The sequence below is a fragment of the Balearica regulorum genome, chromosome 4 (genome assembly GCF_011004875.1).
Source record: "Balearica regulorum gibbericeps isolate bBalReg1 chromosome 4, bBalReg1.pri, whole genome shotgun sequence".
Classification (NCBI taxonomy): Eukaryota; Metazoa; Chordata; class Aves; order Gruiformes; family Gruidae; genus Balearica; species Balearica regulorum.
Window position 1 is genome coordinate 27,030,848 of NC_046187.1, and position 18,696 is coordinate 27,049,543.

The 18,696-nt window shown below is 39.3% G+C and overlaps 1 protein-coding gene and 1 long non-coding RNA gene across 2 annotated transcripts; one reads left to right on the plus strand and one right to left on the minus strand.

The window, feature by feature from the left end:
* Positions 1-16: 16 nt before the first annotated feature.
* CISD2 (CDGSH iron sulfur domain 2) lies at positions 17-9,200 on the minus strand. The gene is made up of 3 exons (XM_075751537.1): positions 8,989-9,200; positions 1,415-1,626; positions 17-373 (listed from the first exon to the last, which is right to left on the minus strand). The coding sequence occupies exons 1-3, from the start codon at positions 9,089-9,091 to the stop codon at positions 284-286; spliced, it is 405 nt and encodes a 134-aa protein (XP_075607652.1). The 5' UTR covers positions 9,092-9,200; the 3' UTR covers positions 17-283.
* LOC142601705 (uncharacterized) lies at positions 1,622-7,226 on the plus strand. The gene is made up of 2 exons (XR_012835269.1): positions 1,622-1,694; positions 2,242-7,226. It is a non-coding gene; the product is annotated as an uncharacterized LOC142601705 (long non-coding RNA).
* Positions 9,201-18,696: the final 9,496 nt, after the last annotated feature.

An 18,696-nucleotide genomic window follows, 5' to 3' on the forward strand; every position in this document is an offset into this window, starting at 1 on the left:
TTCATACAAAACAGGCTTAATTGTAAGAAGTCATTTTATTGTTGAAATAAACGACTTATTTACAGATAGTTACTTTACAGTTTTACAAAGCAGACAATTCTTCTCAGAATAAAGTATCAAAACAGTGACAGATTTAGCACTGTCTAAATGCAGTTTATTCCAAAAAGAAATCTACAGCAATCAGACTAAATCATACCAATCACATAATAAAATGCTGTCCCTTGCAACTACAACAGTATAAAAAGACTTTTTATCATCCGTGATCTAGTGGATTAAACATCTGCTATACTTCTTTCTTCTTGAGTATTAGTGGACCTACATTATCTCCGGTTAATTCATTGTGCTTGTTGTGGGAGCCATCACAGACAGGGAACTGAAAGAAAACATACATGAGGAATTAGTATAACTCTGTACAGCAATTGCATGGTGATTTTTATACTTCTTCCTACGTCAAGAGCACTTTGATAATGTTGCTAGTTCCTCCTACTATGCTCCGTTTCAACATCAAACTCCCTGTCTCCTATCTGACACAGGACCTGTTACTAAGGGAAAAAAACAAACATTGCTAGCAAGTAAGGAAGTTTGTGAGGTCCTAAAATAGCTATTCTTAGACACAAAGTTAGGGACAAAGCCTTGTCCATGAAAGAATAACAAGCAAAGCAGCCATCACAGCCACAAATGGTTTAAGGTTTATTGTGGAACTAGTAAAAGTGCTCTTAAAAAAGATTTAATCATTTGCAACCAGAAAGTACTGTTTTAAGGAAAGCTGAAATACTTTGCTGAAGTGACTAGTCTGAAGGGAGAACAGTTAAAAGGTTTTTCTTAGGTCCAGGGCAGATTTTTTTGTTAAAACAGGAAAGCATTCAGTCCAGAGAAGACAAAACCAGTGTGCAGTCAGGACATTCAAAAGAAATGAAAGGTAGGTGAAAAAGGTTCATGTACATCTAGTTGATTTGGGGGACAAGGACTATCCAAACCATGTATCTACTGGCTGCTCTGGACCACACGGGGATATGCTCTCCTTCACCAACGTAAGTCCAGCCTTACCTTCATTCTAATATGAACAATTTTCTAAGCATTGTTTTTGCAAAATGGAGTAGTTATCTTCTAATGAGTTGCAATGTATTTTCAAATATTAAACAAGTCTTGCTTGGTTTTAAGCTACTCACAGGTGGTCACTCTGTAAGTGTTTCTAGAAAAACTCTACTGTGTTTCTTACAAGCTTCTACATTTCTTTCTGCATGTAGATAGGTTTACAGTGGAGAAAAATAAGAACTGTGCCATTCTCCAAAACCAGGAACATGTTCCACCTCCCAAGAAAAGCAACAGGTCAGCATGTAGCAATTCACCACCAAAACACTGATAATAATATGCAAGTTTCAATCTCTAATCCTAAAGTAGCAAAGCATCTTACCGTCTTAGAACGCCAACACCTGCAGTAAGCTTTAGTGAGGCACAGATCTTCAATGTTTATTTCATTCACTACTTTTGGATTTTCCTTCTGGATCTTGAGGTTAATCAAGCTATCCTTTTGCTGTTTCTTCTTGGGGAGGAACGGACGAACAGCGAGGTAACCAAGCAAGGCCAGCACACCCAGGAAAGGCAATAACCGCAGCCATTCTGAAACTAGAGACAGGTGGAATTTGGATTGGGTCGACACCACTTCAGTACAGTGCAGCATCAGCTACTCTCAGGTAACTTAGGCTTAGGGTAGGGAATGGGGTTGCTCAGTCAGCAAGGCTCTGAGGGCAAACAAGACTCTGTGGTTAAGTCTTAAGAAGAAAGGTAGACCCAGATTAAAACCTGGGGTTTACTGCTGTGGTTTACTGTAGCCAAGGTGAAAATGTGATTCCTAGAATTTTATCAGAAGTTTAATTTTGACACTCTAGAAAATGGCTCAATGAAGGAGAATAAATCCAAAACAAATAAAAGATGTACTGAAATGAGGAACCCTAAAATTACAGGGGTTCTGCTCACCCAAAGTAAACCAGCACTGTGTACTAGCACAGTGGGCATGCTTACATGCAGTAAGTATATTCAGTTCTGGAATCTTAACATTCTGTATTTGAAGAACTGTTCAGTACCTTTTATAATTCAATTTTTAATTGCTTATTTCAGATTTTTAACTTTTTGAAGTTTTCCCTCATTTTATTTGTTCCAAGGTTTTTTTGGTAGAAATGATACAGATTATTAGATAAGCACTAGAAAACCTTCATCAATCTTTTTGGTTTTACTATTCAGAACTCTATTTGCTCAGGGATCTGCAACCCTGCAATTTCTACAATACACAGAGAAAGAAAGAATCCTGAGATCAGGAAACTCAAGCCACAGAAAATTGCTTTTTACCCAGCTGAGGAAATTCTTCTAAGTACAGGTAAGAGATTCAAATATCCTCTGCAGACTTAGCTGTGTTGCTACATCAATATAAATCTTCTACACATACTGGTGAGAGAAAGACTTACTGGACTTTTTAAGAAATTCATCAGCATAAGATCTATATATATTAAAAGTGGATCCACTTTTCCAGCAAAACATGCTGTGATAATACTCCCGTGAAATTTAAGTACCATGGTGCAATAAAGGAAAGAACATTTTTCTGTATTTCTGGAGAATACATTAAATCTAAACACTCATACAGAAATAGAAGAGAGTTTTAAAATATTTTTAAATGAGAAACAAAGTGTAATGAGCTAGAGCACAAATAGCTGCACAAGCACTTTGTAAGACAAGACACTGTAATCGAGTTCCTCTTACATGATTTAGGATCAGAACATAGCACAATTTTGTTCTACAGTTTGTTTTTCGAGATTAAGATGTACAAGAAAGGAAATGAAGTAGAGCAGGCTAAAGATGTAGGTTGTAGCTCTCAGAAATGACATTATTCTGTATAGCCTGATTTTATTTGTAATAATGGAGCACATGTTCATGCTAATACTTTTCCAATTAGAACACAGTGGCTTTTTCTTAATAATTTGAATTTTCTAGAAGTACACCATGTAATGAAAATACTTTGTGGGACTAGTTTTACGTTCTTTGAGCTTTCTAGAGCCTTTGAAGTGAAAACCACACTTCTTGCATTTATCTGGGAACGCACAACTCTATAAATGCTAAAGGCACTGCAAGAATTTTCAGTAGTCTTTCCACACCTGCACTTGCAGAGGTCCCTATGCATAGCAATTGACAAAATTTGCTAGGAGTCACTGTGATACACTAATCTCTGTTGCTCTTTTCTCAGTTCCCCCCAACAAGCTGTAAGCCCTAAATCATTAACAATGAGATACTTAAATGCATTCAGTTACCCAAAATACTGAGTTTCCTGGACAGCAGTGCCTGTTTGTCTTTTCTATCATTACTGTTCAGTAACAGCAATACAAAAATTTAAGCAATTTTATCCACCCAGACAAGCTTGGTGAAAATACTAATTAAAAAACAAAATTGCCTGAATATTCCAGTAGAGAGAAACATTCAGTACTGGACTACAACATAGAGCTTATTCCCACCAGATGCTAAACAGTCAGTTCTCACAAATACCTTTCCCTCACCACGGCCTGGAAGAACAGAGAACACAATAATCTGATAGCAGCCATTATGGTAAATGTCTCTCAGACTGTCTCAAAGAAAAAGACAGCTAATGAGCCACCCCTCTGACCTCACATGACCAAACCAATGCAACCACCATTTTAGAATCAGCTAGCATAGCTTTACTTAACTCTTTTAATTAGCAGTATCAGAAAGGACTAATCAACATCACAGAAACTTTCATGAGACAGTGGTAACTTCGGTGCTAAGACCTTGAAGCTAAAAAGTAAATTATATTAACTACAGGCATGCAGTACAAACTAAACCACATTCCAGCCTTGTCACTCATATGGCAAAAATGGTATCATGTGAGTAATGTCAATTGAGATGCACTGTTCCAGAACACCCCATCAACAGGAATCCAAATGCACTTTCCGACCTTATGTGAAGGCCCAACTTGGAACATACTTTAGAAGAGAGGAAAAATATTTGGTCACTGAAAAAAATTACCAAATTGAGTATCTAACCTGACTGTTGGCAAAGAGGTGGATCTCTACAAAGCTGCTCTGAACTCCAAACCAGAACAGACATTCTAACAAGTGCACCGTATCAGAAGCAGGACACCTATCAAGTATATGATGAATACACTGGGCTAAGACACAAAAAGGAAATGTCTCGCATCAGAATTAAAGGCCATTAAGAGACTAGCAACCAAACGGCAAGTGGCATCTCAATACAGCTTGAAACTCCCTGATATGGTATCAAAATTGGAACAGTAGTCATGTCTATGGGAGACTCATAACCAGTTGGGTTCATCCAAATGAAACAGGAACACGATAGCTGTAACCTCTCAGAAAGGAAATTAGAAACAGGAATAGGAAGTACAAGGATATTATTTATCATGGTTATTATTTAATATTTGTATCATGCTAACTGCTGATAAAGAGTTTTGTCCTCACTAGCCAATGATTTCTTTGTAAAATATGTGTATTTCTAATCTGGGAGTCTCTGGAAAGCCCCCAGTTATACCAGTACGTACACTAATCATAAACTGACTTGTTATCACCAAAAGACTGCCAGAAGCTCATACTTTTAGATTGAAAAATCAACATGACCACGCTTCTAGGACATGAGAGGCAAAATACAGTCACAAAGCAAAAAAGTCCCAGGTCTTTGGACCGTGTGGGTGGGGATGGGAGAAAAGCTTCATGCAAACTAATGCAATGATATCTTCCTACAACTGTAAGCTGCTCTGTGTTTTTGAAGCCATTCATACCTTTCTGAAGCAGATGTAAGGCAATTCACAAGACTTTATTTTCACAGCTGGTAACTCAGAATTCAGCAATTACATTGATTCTGGAGATTCTTTATCAGTTCTGCTGCATGGGAAGAGGCAGTCTTTGGAGCCAGAAATGGAGAGTAGAGTATCGAAGAGGTTAGTCTTCAAACTTGACTTGTGTTTGACAGAGACCAATCCCAAAGATAAGTCCTGGAAAGTATCAGGAATATCACTGAAACAGGAATGCCCAGAGAATTCCAAGTAGCTGAGGCCATGGACCATAGGCCACAGTTACATTTTCGAGGAGAGGCTGTCTTAACTTTCAGTCCAACAGTAACAAGACCAAAAAAAAAAACCAAAACCCCATACTGTGAACAGAAAGGGACAGGCCAGCTACTGAGAGTCAAATCAAGTGGTCCCTGCTTGTCCTTCACCAACTATTCCTTTGCGATCTTTCACTTTGGTTTATGTTTTAGCTAATTTCTGTGGAAATGACCCTATGCGGACCCAAAAGCAGCTTCTCAGTTACAGCTCAGCTGCAAGCAAAAAGTTTAACAAGTATTAGCTACCAATCAAAATGAAGATTGGAACTGTGATTGTATATTCCCTAAGCTGATGAAATTCTTCATTCAAATTCAAATTAGTTTCTCAATTACATTCTCTTCAGAACTAATAAGGAGTTCTATCCTAACTGTTCTCTGTTATTTGCTTGGGTCTCTTCAGGGTGTTCTCCTTGCTGTACAAACTGAATACAAAGGATTCCGCACACCACTTTAATATCAGCAGCTATGAAGGTAGAGAGGTGACAGTCCTTTTAGCGACATAGCACACTTTAAATAAATTAAAGGCCAAAACTATAGGTAGCTTAGCAAGCCACTCTGCAAATGACAAACTCATTGTTCAAATGGGTTCTGAAGACTGTGTTATCATGGTATCTTCTGTCCCTCAGTACTGTAAAAGATGATCCACAAAACTAACTTCTTCCTGCCTGGCAGCTTGTTACATTAAAGTCCCTCTTAACAGATAGGCCAAGTGTAAGACAGGACTGTCATGTTTATGGAAAGGAGACTAGCACGTAGATTCTTACATAAACCTTGAAATTCTCTTTTCTCACTCTGACCACATGCTATTTTGAGGTGAACATCTATGCCATGTTAATGATATGTACCAGGATAAAAAGCAATGTCAGCATGAGACAACACTGTTCATTTCAGTGAACTTGAGAAGGGAAGGGTAAAGCAGCTATGGCAAGAGACTGAAAGAGGCTTCTGAGGAGCAGCAGCAGCACGACAATTTAGATATCCACTTTCAAATCCAAGGTCAAACATTCTTTCCTTCCTCCCTCATTGCTTTTACCTTCAGGAGTTTTGCTCTGGATGTTAACAGTCTTCCTGTCTCCAAGCAAGCAGTTTTCCATTGTGATTTCGTGAGTTCATGACAGACAAGAAGCGTCTCAAGATTTTTAATCAGCACACTATACAATATCCTATACAAAAGAATCCTCCCTATACTTTTAGTTTGTTGTTTCTACAACTGATGTACTAGAGGAACTGAAGTTGCATCTGCCTGGAAGTTAATGAAGGTTTACAGAAGCAATAAAAGAGCTAACAAGCAGAGGACTGCACTGTTCCAGATTTGGGTTCTGGCCTGCATTTGCAAACAAGGTCTATGCTAGCAAGTGTTTCATAGTGCTGGTCCCTGACTAAGCTCAGTAGATGCCACCGAAGGGCAAACAGTAACGCACTATAAATGTTTTAAGATCAATATTATTTCTCACCTCCAAAAAAGAAGCAAAGAAAAATGCTTGACATGTTTGATATGTTATTTGCTAAAGAATATGCTCCTCTGTAATTTGTTGTAATAGTAAATATAAAAGAAAATATTAATATAATCTTCCCTATTGTTTAATAGTCTTTCACTAACAGTAATTCAATATATATGCTCCTTTAAGTTGCTGCTGCAAAATAACTCCCAGAATTGGAAATCCCCTGCTCTTAGAGGCTTATGACTTTAGGACAGGACAGACTAAGACCACAACAACTATACAGAAGAAGTGGCACTTGCCGAAGCAATCCAGTTTTCTCAGATGAAACTTTAGACTGACAGCAGCTCTGAGTGCAGATAAGTACAAGAGTCTTTAATAAGCAATGAGGTTTCAATGACTTTCAATAACTTTTAAGCACTAAGGATTATTTTTTAATTTAGGTGCCTAGGATGTGGTGTCTTATGATTTCCTTCTGAAAAGCCTCACCATGTTGCATTTATCCTATGCCATAACTTTAAGCACCTTGTAAAGTTTTTGCTGTTTTTTCCTCAATTTTCATTCATATCCACCTTAAGAAGAAGATAGACAAGTATAACAGCAGATATTAATCTAGTCTAGCTCACTGTTGAAAAAAAAAAAGAAAAAAGTGTCAAAATGTTTCTATAGCTATGTATTTTTAATTATACCTGTTTCCCCTTTTTAGAGTGTTTAGCACAAGACCAAAGAAATCACTAAGAACTACAGGCAGTGGATTTTTTTTTCAGGTACACTCATTAAATCCTACCAGGTCTCAAAGCAATTTCTGACTCAGTTCCTTTTTTTGCCTTTGTTTAATATTTTTGGGACTGACATTTCACATGTTTGGTCTCCATTTGTTGTTTGCTTCTTGCTCTCTCTCCAAATTCAAGGAAGTACCTGTCTATGGGGTAAATAACATGACAGCAAACCAGTTCTCCCCCACTGATCATTCTACTAAAAAAAAAAAGTTCTTACCAGAATAAATTATATTACTACTATGTAGTGTGAATAAATACAGAGACTGCACAAATAATCCTGTTACAGAAATGTATGTTTGGACAAGTGAAGCAAGAAGAAACTAAACTCAAGCATTACTAAACTTAACAAATTTTAACTACAACTTGTGATTAAAAGGGCAATGACTTAAGTAGGAAACTACCAAATGCTAAGAATATGAGAAGCTGCACTGTTCTGTAGCTTATTGTATCCCCTTCCTCCCAGCTTTGTAGCAACTGAATTTCTCTATTCAGTCAATAGAGAATCACAGAACAGTTTGGGTTGGAAGGGACCTTCACAGGTCATGTAGTCCACCCCTCTGAAGTAAGCAGGGAAATATAATTAATAACATTTTCAGATGAGAGAGTAGCTGCAGGGAAAGAAGAATGGTTCATTTAAAAAGGTTTCCTTGTCATGGAAAAGACAACAGGACTTCAAGTTTACAAGCAGCATAAACATGATTTTAAATAAATTGTGCCTGTTCTAAATTAAATCATTTTCCAGCACTATTAAACCCATATAGCTTAGTGCTGCAAGACAAACATAAGACTGATTCTACACTTCGGAGACTTCTTCTGTTTCCAGAGAGTTTCTGTTAGAGCATTCTTCTTATTTATTATCACCAAACTAGACTTGTCATTTGACACTACTTGAGGTTCTGCCTGTATTATAACAGCTTAGCCTGGGCTCAGGTGGATCCAGTTTGCAAAGCACTTAAATACACTAAACACCTAAAGAATTTGCTAGTATTTAGTTTTCTTTCTTATTTATTCTGTGACATGGGTACCATTAATGAATAGGTATTTTCACTCCTTCACCCAGAAAATATTTATAAAAATGATTAAATAAACCACCCTAACTTTGTGTATGTAGCACACTCCTAGATTTTTTTTTTTAAACATTATAGATGCTCTCTTTAACCTTTTAGGCAAATGAAGAGGCAGTGTTTTAGGCCTTCAGCTAAAATCCCATTTTCTTTACGTGCACAGCTTCTGACTTGCTGGTACTTGTACAGAGAGGAATTTTAAGTACAATGCAAACGAGCTAGGGCCGAGGAGCCTGGTACGTTTTACTCTATCGCTGCATTTTACTCTATTACCATCTACCTCACAGGGCATCATAACCACCTTGTCGGATGTTTTTCCTGCTGAAACAGTTTAACGACGATTTAACGTCTGGGGTTGCCCCCTTCTGTAACAGATAATTTGTTTAGCGGGGCCGGGAAAAAGCGAGCGATGCCTGGAGCGAGAACTAGAAGTCGCAGCCCGACACGGGGCAGGCCCGCTGGACGTGCCGGAGTCCAGGCGGGCGCCAGTGTCCAGGCAGAAGCGTGCCGCCCGGCCTGGCGCCGGAGGGGCGGCGGGGCAGAAAGGGGTCAAGGCCGCCGGGCCCCTCTGCTCCCCCAACCTACCTGTGAGGCGGATGAAGCCGCCGACGCTCTCAGGCAGCGGCAGGCGCTTGAGGTACGCGGGCAGCTGGACCTTGACGATGCGGGCCAGGCTCTCCAGCACCATGGCGCCGGCCGCGAGGGAGCGAGCGGAACGCGCCGCAACCACCAACTACCCCCGCCACAGCGGCCCGCGCGCTTCCCCAGGCTACTCCTACCGCGCATGCGCCGCGGGACGCAGCGACGCCGGTACCGTCCCCGCGTGCGCATGCGCTCAGAGATACAGCCTGTTCCCCTCCGGGCCGCGCTTCCTGCGGGCTCCATGGGGGGGCGCTGCCGCGCGGGGGCCGGGAGCGCTACTGCCGCAAGGCGGCGCGCGGGCGGCGCCGGCCGTGACGGCCAGGAGGGAGCGGCGGCGCGAGCGGAGGCCGGTGGGCAGCGGGGCCGGGGCGGGGCCGGGCGGGGCGGTGAGCGCAGGCGGGGGCCGGTACCGGTACCGCGGCCGTTGGCAGCCAGCAGGGCGCCTCTTGAGTCAGCTGTTCTCCTGAGGCGATGGGGGGGCAGTGCCCGGTGATGGCTGGTCACTCGGGCCTTGCTTAGCCTGCGCAGGCCTCACTTGAAGGTACAGGTAGGGAGGTGAGGGAGTGCAACTTTAATAACATCTGGCTTATGATTTATAGCCTATATATTACCTGTCGTCATCCTGTTGTTTTAAAGTTGCATTTCATGTCGAGGGTCTTAAAAATATTGAAGTAAAAGAAAATTTTTCTTCATATGCATGATGTTTTTCATATGGTATTATAACTCTTCTGAGGTGGGATAATGTGAGTGCTGAGAGGTTTAATATTACAGGGAGAGGCCCATCCACCTCACGTTTGGCTATAGTTTGCACAGAACAAGCTGTATCTCTGAGCACGTTAATTAATGAATTCATTTTATGTCAAGGAGACTGGTTATTTTGGCATAGAAAATTGCTCCTGTATAGCCAGGTGAAAAAAATGGGAAGTATGTAGCCATTCTAGGTCAAGTTAGACAATCCAGCTAGACCTGAAAACTCTTGTGTTAGTCCCTTGGTCATGAGTCTAACTCCATTTGGTTCAAGATGCTTTGCTACTGTCAGTGAATCCATCAAGTGCTAATAGCATATAGCACAGACCACGAGCATCTTCAGGAAAGCTGAAGCGGCGCAATCCCTCTAGAAGATGTATCTCCTTCCTTACGTGATCTTGACTGGAGCAAAGTTCTCTCCCTTAATGGACAGAAACCACAGCATATCTGCCCATATCAACTGTGCACTTTTCCTGCCAGCCCAGAATTGGTAATTAAGAAGTTTTGGGTAAGTTAACAGAGTTCAGCAAAGCCATGAAAGAGTAATTATAGGTATTTCTTGAGTCGGAGGAACCCACTGGTCTGTCTTTCGCTGAATCTACTTGGTAGTCAGGTTTGGCTTGTATTGACTAGAATATATAAACCCAGTGCTAGATCTCTTTCACTAGTTTAATAATTGATTCAGGAAATCTTAACCAAAAGTTAAAATCACCATATAGAACTAACGCCAAAAAAAAAAAACCAAACCCAAAATCAGCTTGTTTGTGCTTCTGGCCTGAATATTACTTTTCTACCTGTGACCCTACATTAACATTTCCTGATGAATCATCTTCTTTAGCTACTGAGAATATTCCTGTGATCTCAGAGTATCTTAGTTCCCTGCCTCACCTAAGTTTATCCTTGTAATGACTATGTCTGATGTCCTAAGATGATTCCTTCTTGTGTAGGCAAATGCCTGCTATTAGACAAGATAATGAAAGAGCAAAATGCTTGATTATTCTGCAAAGATTACTAATCAGGTGTCATGATGTAACCTTGTTTGTGAAACTTTCTGAGGAAAGAATACATAAGGCTGAAGATACATAAGGCAAATCCTCCAGCTCTGAATCAAACAACTTCACATTGAAGTTGAAATCCTCTGTCCTTCCCTCGTCCTCCATCTCTTCTGCTCTTCCAGCCTTCTCTGGATGCTAGCCGTGATACTGGGACCACAGCTGACATTTCACTGAAGCTCCTGAGCCTTACTGTGCTGCCTTTGATCAGCGCTCCACTCAGCATACTGCTAGACAATCTGCACATGTTGCAGAGAAGAACTGTTCTCACTGCGCCTCGCCTGTCTGCATAGGTATCAGTTGACATGACTCATGAACGCTTTTGGTATATGAAAGGCTGAAGTCATAGATTACGGAAAAACTACAAAGAAATTGAAGCCTGAATGAGATTCTTAACCGAAGAGGGGGCAAAAGATGGTCTTTAGAAATCCAGTTTGAACTGGGGCTCGGAAGCTGTGTGTTCACTCTCCAACTTGGCCACAGACTTCCTGTTTGACTTAAGGGGGAAAATGTAAGCTGCAGGCTTGCTTAGTCCTACAGAAAAGAACAGGGTTTTATGCAGTAGTCCATCTTCAGGGACCACATTACGGGCTCAGAACTTCAGATCAGTCAACATCACAAGGTTTACCAGGCAGATATGACATCTCTCTTCTGTTATATATGTTTAACACCCTATGTGGACGTTCTTATTGCACAGGTAGACTGCTTCTTCAGGATTTTATCAGCATCATTTTCAACTTTGCCTCAAATCTCAATACTTCTGGGTATCTGGAAAATTTTCTAGCTTTTTGGGGAGAATAATATGCAACAATTCATTTTTGCATAATTAGCTTCAGTTTGTGAACTGTTAAAAAGCAGAGATTGCCTCCGCTTATGTGTTTCATACTGAATTTGACCACTGAAACGCTGGTATTGGTTAGGATATAAAATCGCAGCACAGAATAAAAATAACAGTACAGAAAGCCCAAGTATAGATACTTGAACAGAACCTAGGTCGCTGATACTGAAATATGATTGCTGCTTTCAGCAGTAGGTATCCTCTATCAATGGGTATTTTTCATTTAGCAAGAATATTACAGATAAGATGGAGCATGGAGCCCACATGAAGAGATCTACATAGTTAGTGCTAGCTCAGGTCTTTTACATGGAATTCCCAAAACACAGCCCAAAAGAGAACCAGCCCAATTCACTTTCTACTATGCATGCTTTGATGAGAGTGGTAGAAAAGTTCATGGTGCAGGTGCAGATCACGTCTGGCAGAATTTATTCTGCCAAGCATAATGTCACTACAACATAGCTGCATTGGTCCAACTCACAGTAGAAATAAGAACTGCCTTCAGCATCCACAAGCTGGTCGTGGTCCAACATACTGAGCATAGGTGAGAAGAAGCTGGTTGTGTTTCTCTTCTCGTTACCTTTCAAAAACTGCTTAATTTCCCTGTGCCTTTAATTCAGCTGTAAAATGAGATAATACTTACACTAAGATTTGCAAAGGAAAAGAACATTTATAAATTATATTTATTTATTTTATTTTACCAAGTACACACCAGTAAGGATAAAAGATGAAAGGTTCTGAGGCAGCAGACACACAGTCCTTCCATCTCTAAAACAAACCTAAGTAGCACGGTAATTTGCTCACCACTCTTTCATGGTAATGAGCTTTTCCATCAACAGGATGTCTCATGTTGTTAAAAGCATTTCCTTGGAACTGGCATTGCCATTTTCCATACTGAGCGCCTGGAATAATCTCTGCAGCAGGCGAAAGAACTGTTGTCAACTAAAAACTATCCTGTCACCAAAGGGCTGGCTTCTGTGATCAGCAAACACAAGCCTCTGTCTAGGAGGAAGCTAGATCTCTCCCTTTATATTTGAATCATTTCACAATGGGATTTGATTAGCTGCTGTTGCAGCTACATGCAGAGATCTCTCACCCTTCCACTTCCCCAAAACCAAGCAAAATCATTACACCCCAGAAAGGCTGTAGGAACTGTGATTAATTTCATGCGATGTCTCCATCAGTTAGTTATGTGGTACTGTCATACCCAACCATTAAATAATTGAACCTCTAAAAAAATAAGGAGACTGGCTTAAAAACATAAACCATAAGACCATATATATACGGTTACTTTTCTCCATTTTATGCATATGAACAGTGCAAGCAAGTTGCAATTGTGTTGCACGCAGGTTAGGTTTTCATTTCTTATTTTTACATCCAGAAGCTTAATTGCCTTTAGAAGAAAGCTGAGATTGTTATGCTTTCACTTGACTCTGAGACCTGGCACCTTAAGTGGCTTCTGCTGGTGTTTATGGAAAATATCTACTACTCTGTGGTAGGCAAAGTGTTCGAGAGAAAAATGAATTAAGGAAACAAATCACATTTATAATAGAATCCATAGGGTAATTTTGTAGTAGCATAATTTTCATATTATAAAATTACTACTGAATTAGCATGATATTACTTTATAATCTAATTAATGTCCAAGAACTTTAGAATGTAACTATTATATTTTGAAAGCAGGTGCTATTGTAATTGCCTAAGTAACTGCAGTGTTTTACTACTATCATGTATTATTGTTGAACTTTAAAATTCCCTGTGGCTTAGAATGCTATTTATTATCACAGATTGTAGCATTATTAATTTGTGAAAAGAATGAAAACAGGAATGTAAAGAAAAATGGCAAGATTTCTAAGAATTGGATCAAGTTCAGCATGGCAACTTTGTGCGTGAGAGAACAGAGAAGTAGACCCTGGTTTTATTTATTCAAGAAAATTACCATGCTTTGATCTCTCAGCCACAGGTTTAACATTTTAATTTCTTCTGACTTCTGCTGCTGGGGAGTGGGAAGTGTTACCCATGAGTTATGGGTTGGGCATATGAAACAAAGTTGAATAAAACCCCATCTCAATAAAGAATAGGTGTATCCAGTGCTAATTTCCTAGATATCCCCAGACAAAGTTCAGTTACTTTCTACTTATATTGTATGTTTTTTCCAAGCTGGAACTGTCTTTTTATGCAATGGTTAGCACTGGTCCACAGTAGTGGATTTTACAGCTACTATAATATTTGCAGAAATAGCAGAAGATGAAATTATGAATATCCACTCAGTTACACTAAGTTACTGGTTTCAACTTTTATTTAAAGCATAGGAAGTAACAAGTTGTATGACGTGAAATTATTGTAATGTCAGTCCAGTAACACTAATGACGCACAAGAAAGTACACAGTAAATACAATATTGCAATGAGTTTTAAATTTTGACCCATTCCATGAATCATCTAGTCTTTCCACCTACATTAGGTAGCTGATCTGATAGGTGCTGCTCATGAGCATCCAGACTGATCTGATCACTGCTCGCATACAGACTTGAACAGATCTGGAATTTGATTGGCTTTCAGGGAGTTGCTAATTCACAAAGGTTTTACTCAAATCAGAACAAGGATCCTTAGGATTCACTAATACGCTCATAAAAGACCAGATACATTACTGATTTGTGGCAGGTTCTGCCTGGTTTGTTGCAATAAACCAGGCTGCAAAATCCCCAGATTGTCCCCTGGGAGGAAGCCGCAGTGATGGAAAACAGATACATCCTCCCCTATGTTAAAGGACCTACAGAGAACAAAGCCGATGTAATCTGCGAAGTACAGGATGCTAAATGAACAGACGTGAAGTAAAACCACTATCAAAACACTACAAGCTGCTTTTTTATGATGGGAATTCCAGGGAAAAGAAGCTATATATATGTCAATATATTCTTAGCAGGGGACCACTCACCATTCCCTTTTAAACTGCATTGATCTTTGCTATCAGTGAAGACTCTATATCCTTGACCAGGCAACTGAGGGTATATTTGTTCCCTTAGTACTTTACTCCTTCAGTGTACGAGCCGTCACTGGAAGATATTTCCTTCATTTTGGAAGGCAAAGGTGAGAATGCCACAAGACTAATTCCTGTGACGCAATGTGCATTCGTTGGCAGTGGCTAATTATAGCACAGAAAAAGTACCAGCTTCCCCTGCCGAGGACAGAGTACATGATCTCTGCAATATGACTGCACTCTGCTCTTAAGTTCTTCCTGTGTCACGATGCCCACTGACAGTGCAGTAAAACAGCAGTTTATCATTCCTTTTCATGCTGCTGCGTAACAACAGTGCTGCGGAGATTTCTGAGCCCGTCTCCCCTTTACAAGGTTAGCCAGGTCTGGCATTGACAATAACCCATACTCCTTCTCTGTCATCTCACAAGAATAAAGAGGAGGAAAAAAACCAACAAAACAAAACAAAAAACAAACCAACCCCAAAACACCATGCCTCTTCAATTTCAGGCAACAGATATATGTATAAGGGATGGAGATGAAAGCAGGGAAAAAGTGGCTATCTTGATTCCAAGGCAATGACATGGAATAGTACTTCCGCAAGTAAATAAGATGAATATAGCCTCTTTGATGTCTATCTTAGTAATGCTTTTTCTTTTCTATTTTTTCCAGGCACTCCAAGTCCTCTGGACTGCAGGTCAGCTATAGTACAGTGCACTTCCAGATCTAGGTAGTTGGCTGTTCCCTAGAAGATTTGTAAGTTACTTCCTCACTTACTTTTCAAGATATTGCCAGAATTTTATATAAATTCTGTACTTCACCCCAGTACAGGCAACTGTAAGGTCTGTAAATACGTTTTAAAAAAAAATTTTTAATTAAAAATTAAAGGAATTTAAAATTCTTTTTTTCCTTTGAATCAGCAGAGAAAGCAACCAGCACAAAAAGTAGGATATAAACACCTCAAAGTTTACAAAATGTACTTTACAGGAAATGTAAGCCTAATGACTGTGAAAGGTAAAAAATAAATGAAAAATAAATACATGGTAATTAACAGGCATTCATCTTGAACAACATGCTAGGAGAGTGCTTTTGGAAACTAGGAAAAGATCCTACTGCCCCTTTTTTTGGAGCAGAAAGCCTTTCATTGAAAATTAGTCTGTCATAGGTGTCTATAGTTAATGTATTAAGATACTTGAGAACGTTTTAAACTGCTTCCCCAAGAGGAATTAAAATATTTTTATTCTGGGTTTTTTTTACGCTTTTCTGTGAGTTATTTTGACAGCTTTAGGGACAGAAATGTTAAAATTATTCAGAAAATGGATATGGTAGAAATGGATGCCGCACATAGTCCCTCAAATTGCCTGTCCAGTATGATTTGATACTGTCAAGTATCCTGAACAAAGTAAGAGTAAGCGTATCATTTAGTCTCCAAGTACCTGAGTCCTCCATGCCTAATTGCAGCACTGTTTGTTTTTCTAATATGGGAGCTAAACAGAGATCATAAAATCATTTAACATAGGCCACCAAATAGTCAGGAAGGACTAAGAAATTGTCTTTTCCCCTATTAACTTGAATTTAAATTGCTATGACTGAGCAAATGAGTATCTTGAATCCCACTACCAACTCCTTACGCCAGTATTTTTCAGTGGGGTTTTTTTTAAGTTGACATCCCATTATCCAAAGCAAAAAAAAAAAAAAAATTGCAGCCCTCATTGTCTTTAGAAAAATGAGTTAACATCTATTGCTTGTAAAAGTGACAAATCTATGTAATATGTCTTGAAAGCATGCTTGACCTTGAAGAATAAAAGTCGCCAGCAGTGCAGAAGCTGGGTTGCCTTTGCTTTATAATTTGCAAAATTTTCAACAACTTGCCAACACCTGACCATGTTTCATAACTACTGTGTGTGTCATAACCCACCCTCTCAGAAATACTGCCCTGATCCATCCCCCTAACCATAATGATGAGCAGCGTAATAACTGGCTAATTTCAGTATTGGTGATTTAGAGTCATCAACAATATTTCCTGAATTACAATATGACAGCAAACAAGAATAATATTCCTTCCTTCTAAGAGATATATTTGGCCATAATTACCTGGATATTTGAGGTCTAAGCAAGCTCTTGGGCATCTTGTAGTTAACTGGGACATACCAAAAACTGAAGAGATCAGCCAAATCTTTAAAGATGAGATTGCTCAAAAGGACAAGAAGAAAAGTGAAATGACTCCTAGTAACACATGATAGTTGTCTAGTTAAATCCATTGTCTAAATACATGGCATAGTCCTGTCAGTTCAAAGACAAAACAAACAAAAAAAACCCCTGAAGTATTTCCATGGACTTTCTTATTTACTTAAGTCATTATTTTAAATTAAGTCAATACAGCATCAAACAATTAAAACACTGCAATCTACAAGACTATGTAATAATTCCCTCAGGGAAACATAGCATTATGTTATATGAAACAGAATGAGGATTTAAAAAAAAAAAAAAAAAAAAAGAGAATGTTCTACAAGGGAAAAAAGCCTCTAAATGAAGAGTGACAGAAAGTCAACCTGCTACCTCTGCCGAAATGTAATGTTTATTTAGCTACAACTATGTGAGGCAGCACTGCCTCAGAAGATGGGGGGAATGGCCAAGAAACGCTGCAGGGCCATCTGGGAGGTCAGTGGTACTAGAGCTCCTAACTCAGAGAGGATCCCTGCCCCAGGGCTTCTGGAAACACTGGCTGACATTTGTGGGGAAACCTCCTAAGATAAAAGGTGGTTTATGCTTCAGGATAAAGTACACCATCAGTGTCATGATTAGCTCAAGCTAACTAATTCCCTGTAACTCTAATCAAACAATGACAATTGTACTTAGCATGGAGCAAGCCAGGTGAATGGAAGCCCACACTTCAATCAACGGAGCATGTTGTGAAGTCTGAACAGCCTTGCCTATACTAGGGAGCCGGTGAAATATTTTAGCTAGCCTGTTTGAATAATTAACTTTAATCCTTAATATTTTATCTGGATTAGCAACTTTTATAGTGTATTAGGTACACTGCTCAAATAATTTGTTTAACCCAAACACTCCTCAAAGGTTGTGGTTTGCTTAGTACATTTGCATCCTGGAACAAAGATTGGAGGAGCAATCAAATTAGGATGGTCCAAATCTGACTAGTAATCAATTATGTCAAAGTAATAAAAAAAAGACATATCTTGAAAGCGCTTCAGAGAGTCTTTTGATGTCTGCTTTAGTAAACACAATAGGCCAAATTAAGTACTGCTGAAAACTGCTCTAAGAGGTTGGTCATTTTTGGTAACAGTGTAACTCCTACTGCCTTAGCATGCAGTTTCAAGTCAGCCTGAGGGGTCAAAAAACAGGTATAACAAGGAAAAGCAACCATCTCCAAAGGGATGGGGTAAAGTAGGTCACCATTAAACACCTTTTTGAAGAGATCTCCAACCCTCACCTACTGAAATTTATAAAACTCTGATTTGCTCCAGAGAGGGGTTTCACCTGCTGAATTCAGCCTGCATTACCTTATGTTAGCAACTGTGACTAATTGCTCAGCCTTTTGCACCCTTAAGATGCTGTTTTGACATGTATGTATATATTATCCATGTTTATTCAGGAATGTAAAAAATTCATACAAAAGAAGAAAACAAAGGTTAGCTAATAACTGCATGACAACAAAACTTTTCATTTTTCAAAATTGGCATCATAATTATACCGTGCATGTGCTCATCTGAGTTTCACGCTTCAATATTCATATGGCTGAATCCTCACAGAAAATGAACATTCTTGGTGACACAAACTGCTGCTGACTTGAAAGGAATATCTTTTTCATTTAGATCAAATGGTAGTTTTGCTGGGAAAAAATGAATACTCTGTATGAATACTAATAAATATCCTGTAGCAATTTTCAAAGATTTCATTGTTTAGGTCTGTGAAAATAACATAATGAATTTTATGTTGTCAAAACTTTCTTCTTGTAAAATAGCTGTTATTTTCTGTAAGCATTTCAAGAGAAGAGAAAAATCTTCTTTAACTGAAAGAAAAC